General features: G+C 44.9%; 1 protein-coding gene across 7 annotated transcripts in view; it reads left to right on the top strand.

Annotated features, from left to right (window-relative positions):
- Atp13a4 (ATPase 13A4) overlaps positions 1 to 14007 on the top strand; it is a 126475-nt gene that overhangs the window by 45813 nt on the left and 66655 nt on the right. For 6 of the 7 annotated variants that reach the window (XM_052740598.1, XM_052740597.1, XM_052740599.1 and 3 more), the window contains exons 2-3: positions 3939 to 4112; positions 13789 to 13935. In XM_052740598.1, the coding sequence (XP_052596558.1) occupies positions 3939 to 4112; positions 13789 to 13935 (321 nt within the window). Of the gene's footprint in view, positions 1 to 3938; positions 4113 to 13788; positions 13936 to 14007 lie in introns of those variants that run through there. The other variant, XM_052740596.1, reaches the window with a different exon arrangement.

A 14007-nucleotide genomic window follows, 5' to 3' on the forward strand; every position in this document is an offset into this window, starting at 1 on the left:
TTCCAGAGCCCATTTTAAGAACCATGTTTGCACTGGACTCCAGAGTCAGGAAAATCCTGACTGTGGAAATGGCGCTGTTGGAAAGCAACATGTTCTCGGTGTTAACACCCCTTTTTTCCTGGTGGGCATGACGGCTGCATTTATTGCCCTCTTTTGGCATGCTCAGCTTCTGAAATCTGCTGATCTTGAGTTCTCCTATGAGGGGTCAGTGTGCTGAAAGGTCCCGGGGCTCCTAGGCTGAGGGCTACCCTGAGGACTTGCTGGGGCCTTACAGGACGACATCACACGGGGAAGATTCTTCGGAGATAGCCACTGTCCTGTTCCAGATGTCACTCTCACTTACACCTTCATGCTTTTGTGTCATCACAGTTCTGCATCGGCCAAGTCTTTGACTGTGTCAGGCCCACAGATATGTTTCTGAGGGTGAACTCCAGACGATCAGCTTGAGGTGGCCTCATGAACCTTCTAGAGCAGGATCTTGCCCCCGTGAGGTGTGTGTACGTGTTTCTGTGTTTCTGTGAGGAAGAGTGCATGGGTGGGAGGTCAAGGAGAACAATGCAGTGCTGTTCTGTGATGCCTGCAGCCTGCCATGAGTTGATTATTGTATAGCATTCTTTGGACATTTTTCTAATGTCAGTTTTTGGCTATCAATCTCTTTCTGTGGGAGGTGACAGCAGTTGGGGAATGGGGGGGGGAACAGAACAACTGCTTCAAGCATATCCAGAGATATGGCAGACACTCCATAACATAAGAAGCAAAGCGGTACCAGATGACGATGATGGCACCATGCTAACTAACCTTTACAACTTACACCCCTGTCTGTCAATAGCTCTGGTCATACAATATTCACTTCAAGTCAGTGAAATTAACTTATTTCAACAAGCAACAATTGAACATGCCTTGTGCACAATTTTTGACCCTTTCTACAGAAAATTTAACAGTGTATTACAGATCATGAGCCACTCAGGGAAGTGGCAGTGTCCTCCAGAGGGGGTCCAGGGTGGCCTAAGAGAGATGGATGGGGTTGGCTCGCCAGCGTCACTGTCTACTCCTATTATTCTGGGGTTAGTGACGGCACTAACGACAGGGCCCAAGACCACATTTGGATGATAAGGGATTTGGCCACCCTCTGTGGATCTCTCCTTTGCCCTTTGCTTAACCTTGCAGTTCTATCTCTTCCCCGCTGTAACCTAGTGAGTGTCTAGAGACTAGAGACATTGTTTCACATCTGTCATGGTCCACATGTCTGCTATTTGGATAACACTTAACAAACTTGTTACATTAAGTCAAACTGAAATTAAGGACAGAGAAAGAAGGGACCGATTAGAAATAAGTTCACCCTATTTTCTGTGTGTTGCAGAATCAGTTTTGAGTTGCGTTGGGCCTTGTGCCTTGGGAAATATACTTAATTTTTTTCAACTATGTAAGAGGATATTTATAAAGTGCTTAGAGAGAGACTTGAAGATGCCCAAGAATTGTTAGCTGCAGCAGTGTGATCTCAGTAATTATTAATTACAGGTAAAAAAAATTATATATGATAACTTTGAACTTGAGCTTTCTTAAGTAGAGAAGGAAGATACTAATTTCTGCTTACTCTCTTGATAATGAACATGAGGACACTTTCAAACACTAACAGAGAGGTTGGCACATTGGCACAGAGTAACTCATAAAAATGACACAGGGCTCCCCTGCCAATATAAGAAAACATCTAAACACTACTTTTAGAAAGTGATAGAATGGTGAGACTGGGGAGTAGAAGCTGATCTATGCAAAGCTGTGGGCAAGGAGAGGACATGGGAATGACTGAGGGAGGTACATGGGTTAGAGTGGGATTAATAAGCATGGCTGCAGGTTGGATGTGGAGCTAAGCTGGTCCAGTCTTGGCAGCTGGAAAGCAGTAGCTTGAGCTTCCACAGAGAGGGAGGTACCACTTCAGGATAGATGTCTACCCTGTAAAATGAGTTAAGAGCACTTCAGAAAAGTCATACTGAATCGGATAACGTGGCAAGTTGCTCTTCATCTCCCATGACTGCACTAGTGTGCTAGGAAGGAATCTAGTAATTACACACTAGAGTACCTTGCAGCCAAGAGTCAAAGACCCTTCTCTGTTGATGTAGTCTTCGTCACGCGAGACAGAGAAGTTGGTCATGTCAAGTTTGATGTTTGTGGGAGCCCGTTTTCAGGTTCTTCGTGGCTTTACCCAGCAGGTCCTCATGGAGAGGATGATTAGGACCATAGCCTGAGTGCAGGTGTCTGAGATGGTTTGCACTTGGCTGTGCTGGGGGGAGGAGGTCTTTTGCTCCACCCCTTGGTGTTTCTATAAATGCCTTAGGGCAGAGACAGTCAGGGCCTGTTGGAATAGGTTCCAGGCCCTCTCGAGGCTATCCTTATTTTCTATCTAAATCCTTCTATCTAATAGTTCCTGCTGCTCGCACTCAAGAAAACTCTGGGGAACTGTGGGGTTGGTGGGTAAACACCCCACAGATGTTCAGTGCAGTTGTTACCTTAAGACACAGACTAACAGAAGTACAGTGTTTAACACTAGGAATTCTTGGATCTAATTACCTGTAAATCAGGGCCTAGGGTTTCATGTCTGTGTTGGGGCTATTGGAACCAAGTCATAGTAATGTTAGCAGGGGCATCATCATCATCATCATCATCAACATCATCACCACCACTACCACTACCCCCACCATCATCAACATCACCACCACCACCCCCATCTTCATCTTCATCATCATTATCATCATCATCATCAAAGCAGCGGCGGGAAAGATTCGGATGTAGACTTATACATGTTCAGTTATTTCCACCCTACAGTAACTTTGTGCTATCACTGTCCCATTTTTGTGGGTGACAGAGGGATTGCATAGCTTATTAATATCCACATGCCTAGCAAATGGCAACACTGATTTCTGAAAATGAAGTGCCTCAGTCAGTCTTGTTGTGCTTTTACCCAGCACACTCCCTTGCTCTCCATTTCAGCCATTGTAACAAGCATGAGTTCTACCTTGACTTTGTGGCATACAGTTGTGGGACCAAGGCCACTCACTTCAGAAGTGCTTTTCTATTCTGCCCCAGATGGTTCTCAAAAGGAAGTTTGTCTAGATTATCAAATACCAGAGATGAGCCCCCTCTTTCAATGTGTGTTTTTCAGGGTGGAGTAATCATCCTTCACAGCATGGAAGAGCTGCTTAACAACCACATGATATCCACGGCATTTCCTTTTGGGTAGAAAATTCTTTTGTTACTGAACAAAGGAGTCGGAGCAAACAGCAGAACCACAAAGCAAGTTGGCCACTAATCCCCTGTGGTCAAATTCCTTCATTAAATACTGCTCTAAATTCAAGTCCTGTTTCCTGCTTCAACCACTCTTGAGGCTGCTAACCCCGGAGTCATTGGTATCATGTGGCTACTGTCATCTGCTAGTATCCACAGTTTGTCACATGGCTGTGGTCATGCTTATAACAATTGTGAATCAAATTCTAGGTGTGGTAGCTGACAGACTTGGGCTTGCCCAAGACTTAGCCCCAGAGCTTCTAGATGTGTGGCTTTGGACAAGACAGTATATCCGCTGTCTTGAGCTCCTTTGCATTATTTATTCAATGAGGGGAGTATTATCTCATTTTAGGAATGACACAGGAATAGGGGTGACTGGGGAGACTTAAGATCATATCTTGGAGCACCCAGGATAATGTGTAGCCCAGGGTAGCTTGGTGATTTGACATTGCCTTTCCTGGCTAAAAGGTTCCTTCTTGGAGGTCCGGAATCACGTCTGAAACTTCTTGGTCAGGAATCTGACTTCATTCTTTCCACCCTCTCTCCCCCCATGCCTGTCTTCCCTCACCAGATCATTCACTCCTTACCTCCGTTTCATCCCTAAAAGTAGGGTTTGTTCCAAGTTCGACCAACACTTGGAATCCTTTTTGTTCTTTCAGGAAATATTTGGCTACCGGACTCAAGGCTGTCGGAAAGCTCTCTGTCTCATTGGATCCATCTTCTCTCTCGGAATCCTCCCTTTGGTGTATTACTGGAGACCAGCTTGGCATGTGTGGGCAAACTGTGTCCCATGTTCCCTGCAAGAAGCAGATGTTGTGTTGCTGAAGACAACTGTAAGTATGCATCTGTTTTTGTAGATGGTGTCCCTTTTTTTGGATACTGGGTTGTAAGATGTCTCCCAGGCAAGTGGTACATGGGTAGGCTCCTCCATCACTGTATACCTGCCCAGAACCCAGAGATTTGTCTACAATAGGATTTCTTAAGGATAATTACTTCACAGGGTAGTCCCTTTAAAATTGTGACTTTAGCAAATGTTAGAGCCAACATGTTGATTTACGTGTTGATTGCTGAAGTAGTGGGTAGGGTAGAGCAGTTAAGTCAAGGCTACAAGCCACTAATTCTAAATTCCTACCGACCCTTGACTTTAAGCCTGGCGCGTAGATGCTTCTGGCCTCCACAGGAATGACTCTGGAAAAGGGACAAGGGAGTTTGAGAGATGAGGAGCATCCTGCTGAGGAAGCTGCTGTCTCCCTGTGCTGATGAGGAGAACCATAGATTTTGATATGCTTGTGTCCTGTTCTGCAGAAATACTAGGGCATAAAATGCAACCATTTTGTCACTGAGGCCACTGCCATTCTGCTATTTCAAGGCTGTGGCATCAGGTGAGGCTCTCCCAGCTTAGCTTCATGTCACTTCCTTGTGGCACTCATGGCACTGAGACCACATGTAACACCCTCCCCCCCCCCCGAAAGCCAGGTCCAGAAGGGGAGCTTATATGTTAACTGATACACTCCCAGTTCCAGCTTCTGTACGGGGTGACTGATAGGTGGACATGGCACTCTTATTGAGGGAATGAAGTGACAGTCTCTTGGAGGATTCTTTCCTGACTAACTCTGTTATTCTAACAAGGCATTGGCGCAAATGACCTGTGGCAACAACCAATTTTGATAAATCAACTTCTATTGTAGTGGTGCTCAACCTTCCTAATGCTGCCACCCTTTAATCCAGTTGTTTGTGTGTGGTGAGCCCCCAACCATAAAATTATTTTTGTTGATACTTCATCACTGTAATTTTGCTACTGTTATGAACTGTAATGTAAATACCTGATATGCAGGATACCTGATACGTGACCCCTGTGAAAAGATCATTAGACTTCCAAAGGGTTGCCACCCACAGGTTGAGAACTATAACACGAATCTTAAAAGTTCTTATTAATGGAAAAAAACCTGGAGCCAGATACTGGGGTGAAAACAGAAAACAGATCAGAGTGACAGAACAAGCCACAGCCAACCTTACCTCACCAACTCCTCAGCCGATCCTGTTTCCATGAATCCTTAGGCTGAAAGCCTCTGAGTCCTTATCCCTGAGGTTCTCAGTTGAACTGTTGCTAAAGGCCTCTAGTTCCTGGTTCTCATGCCTTGTATACTTTTCTGCTTCCTGTTACCACTTCCTGGGATTAAAGGCCTGTGTCCTTCCCAAGCAAAGACATGAGATCTCAAGTGTTGGGATTAAAGGTGTGTGCCACCACGCCTGACTCTGTTCCCAGTGTGGCCTTGAACTCACAGATCCAGACAGATCTCTGCCTCCCGAGTGACAGGATTAAAGGTATGTGCCACCACTGCTGGGACTTTATGTCTAATTTAGTGACTTTCTCTGTTCTTTGTTCCCTCTCCATGAGGGGGGCGACGACAGCACAATATATCACCACAGAGAGCCGCTGCTCTTATGGGAGTGTAACACATTTTTATTTGTGCCAATCTTTCTAGATAAATATGTTATCTATGCAGTAAGAGAGAAGAGCAGCCCGTTTGACAGCTGGTCAGTCAGAATCAAACAGCTCCCTGCCGCCTAATGAAACCAACAAAACAAAACAAAAACACCCAAACATGCCACATTGAAACCGGCTATCCAACACAGCTTGAGCTAACCTTTCCTTAACCTGGGAGTCCAACCAAGTTTGTCTTTGTTGGCTTGTGTTATAGAAACCAGCCCCGTCCTTTAACTTGATCCTGGTGTCTTCAAATCACTACATGATACATGAGTGGCAGCTTAGGGACCAGCTCACAGGTTCGACTATAATCTCGCTAGATATTCTCGAAGAATAAACTTCTAGACTTGAAGAGGTCCAGAGGCTGTTTGTGTAGTAAGTAGGACTACTTGGTACTAAACTGGAGCTTTACCTCAAGGCTCACATCATGAAGACTTGCAGAATGTTCAGGAGAGAAAAGTGCCAGGCACTTACCATTGGGCATTTGATGGATTAGAAAGAAGAGCCCCAGAAACATGGTAGACTGTACCTAAAGTCACAGAAAGGGAGACAGGATGAAGTCCTCTGTATCCTAGGCCCTCATTCAGGGCTGCTCCCACTACACTGCACTTGACCACTTCTGTTCCAATCTCACCTGGCATCAGCATGATCGAAGGGCCTGCGGAAACAGATTGCAAGCTCCAACCCTCAACCCCTCAGAGCTGCCAATCTATTGTGTTCGGGTTGAGGCCCAAGAATGTGTGTCTTTAACAAGCTTTCAGGTGTTGTGAGACCTTTTGGCAAAGGACAAACAGTGAGAAAAAACTGCTATAGTCAGAACTAGTATCTATCAGTTCACTTGTTGGTTGGGAGAGGACTAGAGACCAGGATATTTGATCTATGACTCAGCCATAGATGTGTATACAGTATGAAGAGGAAAAAAAAATCCAAATTTAGCCAGATGTTAGAAGTGGACTTCCTGTACATAGCCCGAGTGTCTCAGGAAGGCAGTTGTATTTTCTGGGCCACTGAATGAGGGGCCTTGCGTGTTCATGAAAAACTACCATTTGGGGTTCCTTTGAAAAAAACATATTCCTCTCTCATACAATACATCCCGACCTTCTTTTCTCCCCCCTCTCCTCCTTCCAGCCCTCCTTCTCCTCTCCTCCCATACCCCTGGTCCACTCCTTCTCTGTTTTCCTTCAGAAAACAGCAGGCCTCCTGGGGTGTCAATCAAACACGGCATAACAAGTTACAACAGGACAAGGCACGAGCCCTCATATCAAGGCTGGGTGAGGCAACCCCGTGGGAGGCAGGAGAGTCAGAGAGTTATTAGGGTGTACAATACACTGGGGGACACAATATATTGGGGGACACAGAGAACCATTGCTCTTATGGGAGTGTGACACACTTTCGTTTGTGCCAGTCTTCCGAGATAAACATTTTATCTATGCAGCAAGAGAGAAGCGCAGCCCATTTGACTGTTAAGAGTCCTGGGGGTTCCTTTTTTATGGTGGTGAGGATAAGCCCAGTGCCTTGCATGTGCTCGGCTAGTATTCCACCCCCGGGTTACACACCCAGCTCAGGATCCTTTTACTAGGACATCATTCCATGTGAATTAAGAACCCATAAGGCTGACCCTGTAGCATGAAAGGAGTTTAACTCTACATGGCACCAAACTGGCTCCCAGACAGCATCGTTCTTGCTGCGGTAGAAGCAGAGCCACGGAAATGGAGGAGCCCTCTGCCTGTAGCTCTGAAGGACTCTTGGCTGGCCAGTCCTTGCCCCCCTGCCCCCATGCTGCTCACAGGCCCAGGGCACAGATGGAAATAAGAGGAAATGGGCAAGGAAACGGAAAATGTAAGTAGGAAAGTGAAGGAAATGGAGGGGCAAAGAGGTTAAAAGAAACAGAGAGGAGGAAGAGTGAAGTCAGAAACCGTCAGGCTACAGAAGAGCAGTAACAAGTAAAAACCAGAAGGTGCCTGGGCATCGGCTCATGGGACCTTGTGGGATTGGCTGTCAAAAGCCAGACGTCCAGTCCTAGCTCCGGAAGTTTGTTACCAGGTTTTCAGAACCTTGATTACTCCATTTGTAAAATGGGGCTAGTGAAACCATTTACAAACTGTGAAGTAGATCATCCAAGCCAGTGTTCTGTGTGTGTGTGTGTGTGTGTGTGTGTGTGTGTGTGTGTGTGTGTGTATGTGTGTGTGTGTATGTGTGTGTATGTGTGTATGTGTATATATATATGTGTGTGTCTGAGCGTATGTGTATGTGTATGTGTATATGTGTGTGTCTCTCTGTGTGTATGTGTATGTGTGTATGTCTGTGCATATGTATGTGTGTGTGTCTGTGTGTCTGTGTATATATATATATGTGTGTGTGTGTGTGTCTGAGCATATGTGTATGTGTATATGTGTGTGTCTCTCTGTGTGTATGTGTGTATGTCTGTGCATATGTATGTGTGTGTGTGTGTGTATGTGTGTATTGTTCCTGAACCCCCAAAAGCTTTCTGTTCACAAGAGCTTGCTGTTGTCAAGGCACATCTGCTCATCTGAATGTGTACTTTCTTCATCATCTTAGCATGCCTGTGCAGAGAACAGATGTTCTGGTACTAGGAGTCTACAGACCTATCCCTCACCAGCCAGGTGGTCTTTTCTAGTTTTTCTGTAGTTGTGTTTGCAAATGGATATACCCTGGAAAGAGCACTTCACCGGTAGGTCTGGAAGCTACACCCATCATGGAGCCCCTTTCTTTCAATCACGAGGCTCTATCAAGCCCCTCCCACTGGCCCTCCAGAACTAATCAGGGACGCCTCAACTCCCTCCAATCTTGCCTTTTCCATCTTGATTTCAACTTTAATTTTTAATTACCTGCTCTTATGTGTCATTTGAAATGGATTTGCTATGCCAGAGACTCTCCAAATAAATGAGCTTCTAAATTGGTCTTTATGTAATTAGACAAGAACTCAATTATTTCCAACATTCGAGCTATATGAGACTTAGAGAAAAAGATACTTTCAGCATCAATAGTTTAAAAGTCTACTGCTAGGTTATTGCATTAAAACGACAACTTAAAAGATTTTGTTTGAATTATATTGCAATAGCTAGACTCTAACAAGTTTCCATTAAGAGGACGGAGTGACTCCTACCCAAAAAATGCATTGTGTATCTGTTCTTCGTCTTATTAAAAATCAGTGCTTGGTATTTATCATCAATCTCAAGCCGGTAAGATTACAGTTTATTATCACAGATACTGATTAACTAGTCATTTCTCTACATAAAAAGCCATGATGTGTTCGCTGGAAATTCTCCGTATTCAGCTTATTTTTAGCTCTTTTTTTTTCTTATTAAGCAGTGCTAAGCACAAGATTTTTATCTTTTTTTTTCCAAAAGATGAGTGTAATTACGACCTTATTTCATAAATTTTAAAATGCATTTGATTCATCATTTACCTATTTGTGAATTTTAATCCATTTCTTCAGTGTTGCTTCATTTCTATGCAAATAACATGATTTACATTCGTCGGGGCCATGAATTAAGTGCTCCTGGTGATTTCCATATCGTTGTTATAATTATAGACACACTCTCCCCTTCATTGTCATTGTGTGTCACATGTCGTCACAGCCCCCTGATCCGCAGAGGAGAGCTTCGTGATGCTTAGATATGAGACCTAGATCAAGGCACCTCATTGTGATGTTCCAGTGAAGGGAGGCAAGGCCAGGGGCTTTAGCGCCAATCTCAGAACTCCACAAAGCAGCCATGTAAATGCCATCTTGATGGCTACAGGTCCAGCAGGGCTGTCTGTAAAAGTAATGTTGCTTTTGCTTACAGGCCCCTTCTCCCCTCTTCCTGCTCTGCGAGTTGGTCTCTCAGAGCCCACGCTTCCCACTCCAGCACACTCGTTTTTTTCTCTGCTCTTACCCATGAAGTTTCTCTGAGAACCACTCAAGTGTCTGTTTGCTCATCCGTTCATTTGGTCACTCAGTAAGTGTTTACCAAGCTCCAACCAGGTACCAGACCTAGGCTATGATCAGACAGATGGAAATCCCGTCCTTATTAAGAGACATTCCAGCGAGACGCCCTCGCCCCTGGGTAGAGCCTAGAAAGGGGGTGTTCCATCTCACTAACCGGAACGCCCTCATTCTTCAACCCTGTACCACCTTCTCCCATATGTCTTTATCGTCTTTGTAGATTCACTAGCCTCTCCAGTTCTGGAGGCAATTATTTTCTCTCCTCCTTCTCTGTTTTCATTTTTGACTGTCATGCTGGTATGGAATCTACTCTGTACTAATAGGCTGTTCACTTTTCAGCTTATATAGAATTCCATTGTGGTTATTCTAATTGTCATAACAACCCCGGAAAACAGTCATTATCGTCTGCATTTCAGAGAGGAGGTAACAGGAGCCTCTCCATCCATTTTTCTTTCCTGCATAAACTCTGTGAGCATCAGTTGTTGTGGGCCGCAGGCCTAGCTCAGGGGCAGGTATTTGGCAGGGGGAGTTCATATTGACAAATAAAGACATGATGCATGGAGTTCATCAGGTTACCCTACAAATGAATACGAAACTCCTGAGAAGGTTAATGAGGAAAAACTCATGGTCACAGTAGGATTACATAATAGAGGCACAACCAGGTAAAACCTAGGAGGGACTCTTCTGAGGTCTGAAAATAGGAGTCAAGAAGTGATGGTGGCTGACGGCGACAGACACTTGGGGAGTGACCCACATAGAGGAACCCATGTGGGCAAGGGCTTGAACCTGAGCCATCTGATTCTCTGAGCCGTAGGTCTTTCTTTCATTGCTCTGACAATGCTATGCTCTTATGATGTCTTTCCTTTTGCTGGATTATAAACTTTATGAAGAGAGAGGTCGGGGCTTACTTTTCCTCCTTTATAGTACCTGTGGCATACGGCCACAGCAGGTGCCCAGTACTTTATTAAATTAAATAAATGGGATTGAATCGATAATAAGTAATCTTATGGTTCCCACTCATATTTTGGTTCTAGATACAAAAGTAAAAAGCTGTGTGGGAAGGCAGGAGGGTACAGCATCTTGGTTCCCTCTCCTGAGACCCAGTCTCCATTTCACTAGACATCCAGCCTGAAAGAGACAGAGCTGGCCTCTGAGGAATGACCAAATGTTGACAAACAGCTTTGAGGCCTTATTCTTGGGAACACAGGGCCATCAGCAGGACTGGTTTCTGGTGGGGCCTTGTCACATCCTCACCTCCTCATCTAGCCTTTTCTGTTTATTTACACTTCTGCTTTCTTTCCCTTATCACATATGACATCATGCTTACCAGAGTCGTGTGCCACCTGGAGTCGTGTGCCACCTCTGACCTCAGTTAACCTTAGTCACCTCCTCCAGGTCCATCTCCAAATAGACTGGAAACTAGGGTTTCAGCATGTGAATTTGGTGTGTGTGACTTATTTCATAACTTGAAGGTACTTAACCCTTTCCTCACTGCCTCTGCAGGACAGTGAGGCCTCCACAGTTTCTTCCTCCTTGTGTAGACTAAGCAGGGTGGTGCGTGTCTTTGGAGTGCTAGCGAGGAGCCTGATGGCAGCAGACATGCCCATGAGCTAACTCTTGGTGCCTGTCACTCCAGAGACTGCGGAGGATTAGTTAGTTTACCCAAGACTCGCTGTCCACTCTGAAAACAACAAACAAGCCCAAACTCCCAGTCAAAACCCCAAAGACATGTTGGGCTGTTCTGGGTCTCCTTCCCCCTCTCCTCTTCCCCCTCTCCCCCTCCCCCTCCTCCTCCCTTTCCCCTTTCCTCCTCTTCCTCCCCTCTTCTCCTCCTCCCCCCTCCTCCTTTTCCTCCTTCCCCTTCTCCTCCCCCTCTCTTCCTCTTCCTCCCCGCTCCTTCTCCTCCTCCCCTTTCCTTTCACACAGACCCCTCTGTCACATAACTTGGTGCTTTGTTCCTCCTCCTACGTTTTGGTCAATGTGTCCTGGCAGACCTGAGACACTGGCCAGTCTTGATTCCTCCAATACACAGGGCATTCTCCATACACTTTCTGACCAAAACCAAAATTCCAGCTAATGCCAACTCTTTGAGCTAAGCATCATTGGAAGATGAGGTGAGTCTATCATAAACACCCACGCGGTAGAGGTCACTATTTTACACTGTACTGAACTCACCTCTAAGAAAAGTCCTCCACTTTTAATGTCTCTTTGGACCATTAGATCAGATTACTTTTGATCTTAAGGCAAGCTCAGAAGCCCATTTTGTGTGTGGGGGCCGAACTCTTACGCCACAGATGTCATAGGACTGGCCAAAACTGGAGAGCAATTATATTGCTTTTAAACTCCAAGAGTTGAAGTGGTTTTAGGAAAAGTTTGGAGTATGATAAGCAACAGACTTCACTTCATATATTTACTTATCAAAGTTAAACTGGTATTTCCTGGTTCAAAAGGATGCGTTTACAGGAATTAAAAAAAAAAAAAAATGCTGCTTCTTCGATTTGTCCGCCCAGGTGAAACACACGTCTTCTCTGTACTTTCAACTTCTGGGAGTCATTCTTGAGTGGTTTGTAAATCTGCTCTTTGAGGTTCAAGGATTGATCAGGTTAGTTCTTTTGTTGCAAAGACGTAAACCTGTTTAACGAGACCAAGGTATCGAAAGTTCAGACCTTCTAGACCAGTGGCTCTCAGCCTTCCTAACGCTGCCACCCTTGAATCCACTTCCTCATGTTGATAGGTGGACAGCGAAGGGCACAGGGGGGCAAGGATCTTGAGTACGCTGACAATGTAGAGGAAAGCTCACTCAGAGAAATCAGGATGGTTACCAAGATGTGAACCTTTGAGCCAAACCTTGAGGAATGGTTAGGCTCTAGCTGTGTGACTACCAAGGAGAGGAGTGAGGGAGTGTGCTCCTGACCCAGGGAAGAGCAGGAAAGAGGAGTTTTCTCTTCACGATAACAAATACACCAAACCCAGTACAACTACTGCAGCTTCTTCTTGTTACCTCTTGCATAATTCAATTAACTCAGGTATCTTCAAGGCAAGTGTGTGTGTGTGTGTGTGTGTGTGTGTGTGTGTGTGTGTGTGTGTGTGTGTGTGGTGGTGAGGATGAACCTCAGCTCTAATCTACATTCCCAGTCGTTAACTTTCTGGGTTAGACTTCCATCATCATCACTCTTAGCCCCCAAGGTTTATCAGACATCAAGTGGGTGCCTATTTATCTTTCAGATAGCAGTTGCTCTTAGGATCACACCAGTCTCCAAGGGAGCTATGTGATACCCGTTCCCCAAGCTTGTATACCTACTTTCATTCTATGAGGAATACATCAGTCAACTGCAAAGGAAATGATCTCATTTGGGGTCATGCTGTAAGGGCGCTTCTTCAATCCCACCCGTCTTAATAGGTCAGTTACCTCTGTGCACACTTAATGCATGAGGTCAGTGTTCTTCAGCTTTTCACTGTACTCTCACTGAGCAGGGTCTCAGAACACCCCACCAAGGCCAGCTTACAGTCAGGAAACCTTGTTTGTTACTTCAGTGTGATCTAGGAGAAATATGAGAGTGGAGAACCTTCCAAAGCCACTGTGTTGATGGTTTAGAAATTGTTTTGTTTTCTCTTGAAAGGGGTGTGTCGGTGAGACTGTTCAAGGACAAGTGGATTTTGAGTTCAGTCTTGAAACATAGGGGTGGTTCCATTCATTAGATTTCCTCATGCTCACAGGAACATACAGTCCCTTGAAATACATGAGGTTTGTTTTCTTCACTGAAATTGCCAGCTGGACTAAAAGGTCATGGCAAACTCTCTCTCTCTCTCATCTGAGAATGTGACTCTTCCTGTCTGGCTTTGGTCTTTGTGTTAGTGCCTTGGATTTTTTGTTAAGATTCCTCAATAAATGACCACAAATCTTTGTCTCTCAAGACCCAATGGTATGCCACCTTTTAATGATATACATTTCCATCTAGAATGTTCATTAGCTTTATAACTCACAACAATATACGAAATGATATTTTGCAGGATGAATTTTAGCCTGATGACTTCTCTTAACTTCCTGGGGGTTTTGATGTCTATTCCCTAGGATGAATTCAAAATTTATTCTTGGAAAAAGGTAATGTGGATCTCCTTGTCAGCACTGAGCAGAACGTCTGGTCTCACTCCTGACCACCCTCTCATTACAGATGAGGAATACATCATAAACAGAGCCATACGAAAGTCAGATCTAAAGGTAAGTAAACGTACAGTCTCTGAGATGCCAGAGAATTAAGGAATTGTTTATTTCATGTGTGTGAGTGTTTGC

The sequence above is a fragment of the Peromyscus californicus genome, unplaced genomic scaffold, assembly GCF_007827085.1.
Source record: "Peromyscus californicus insignis strain IS unplaced genomic scaffold, ASM782708v3 Scaffold_16__1_contigs__length_79575227, whole genome shotgun sequence".
Taxonomy (NCBI): Eukaryota; Metazoa; Chordata; class Mammalia; order Rodentia; family Cricetidae; genus Peromyscus; species Peromyscus californicus.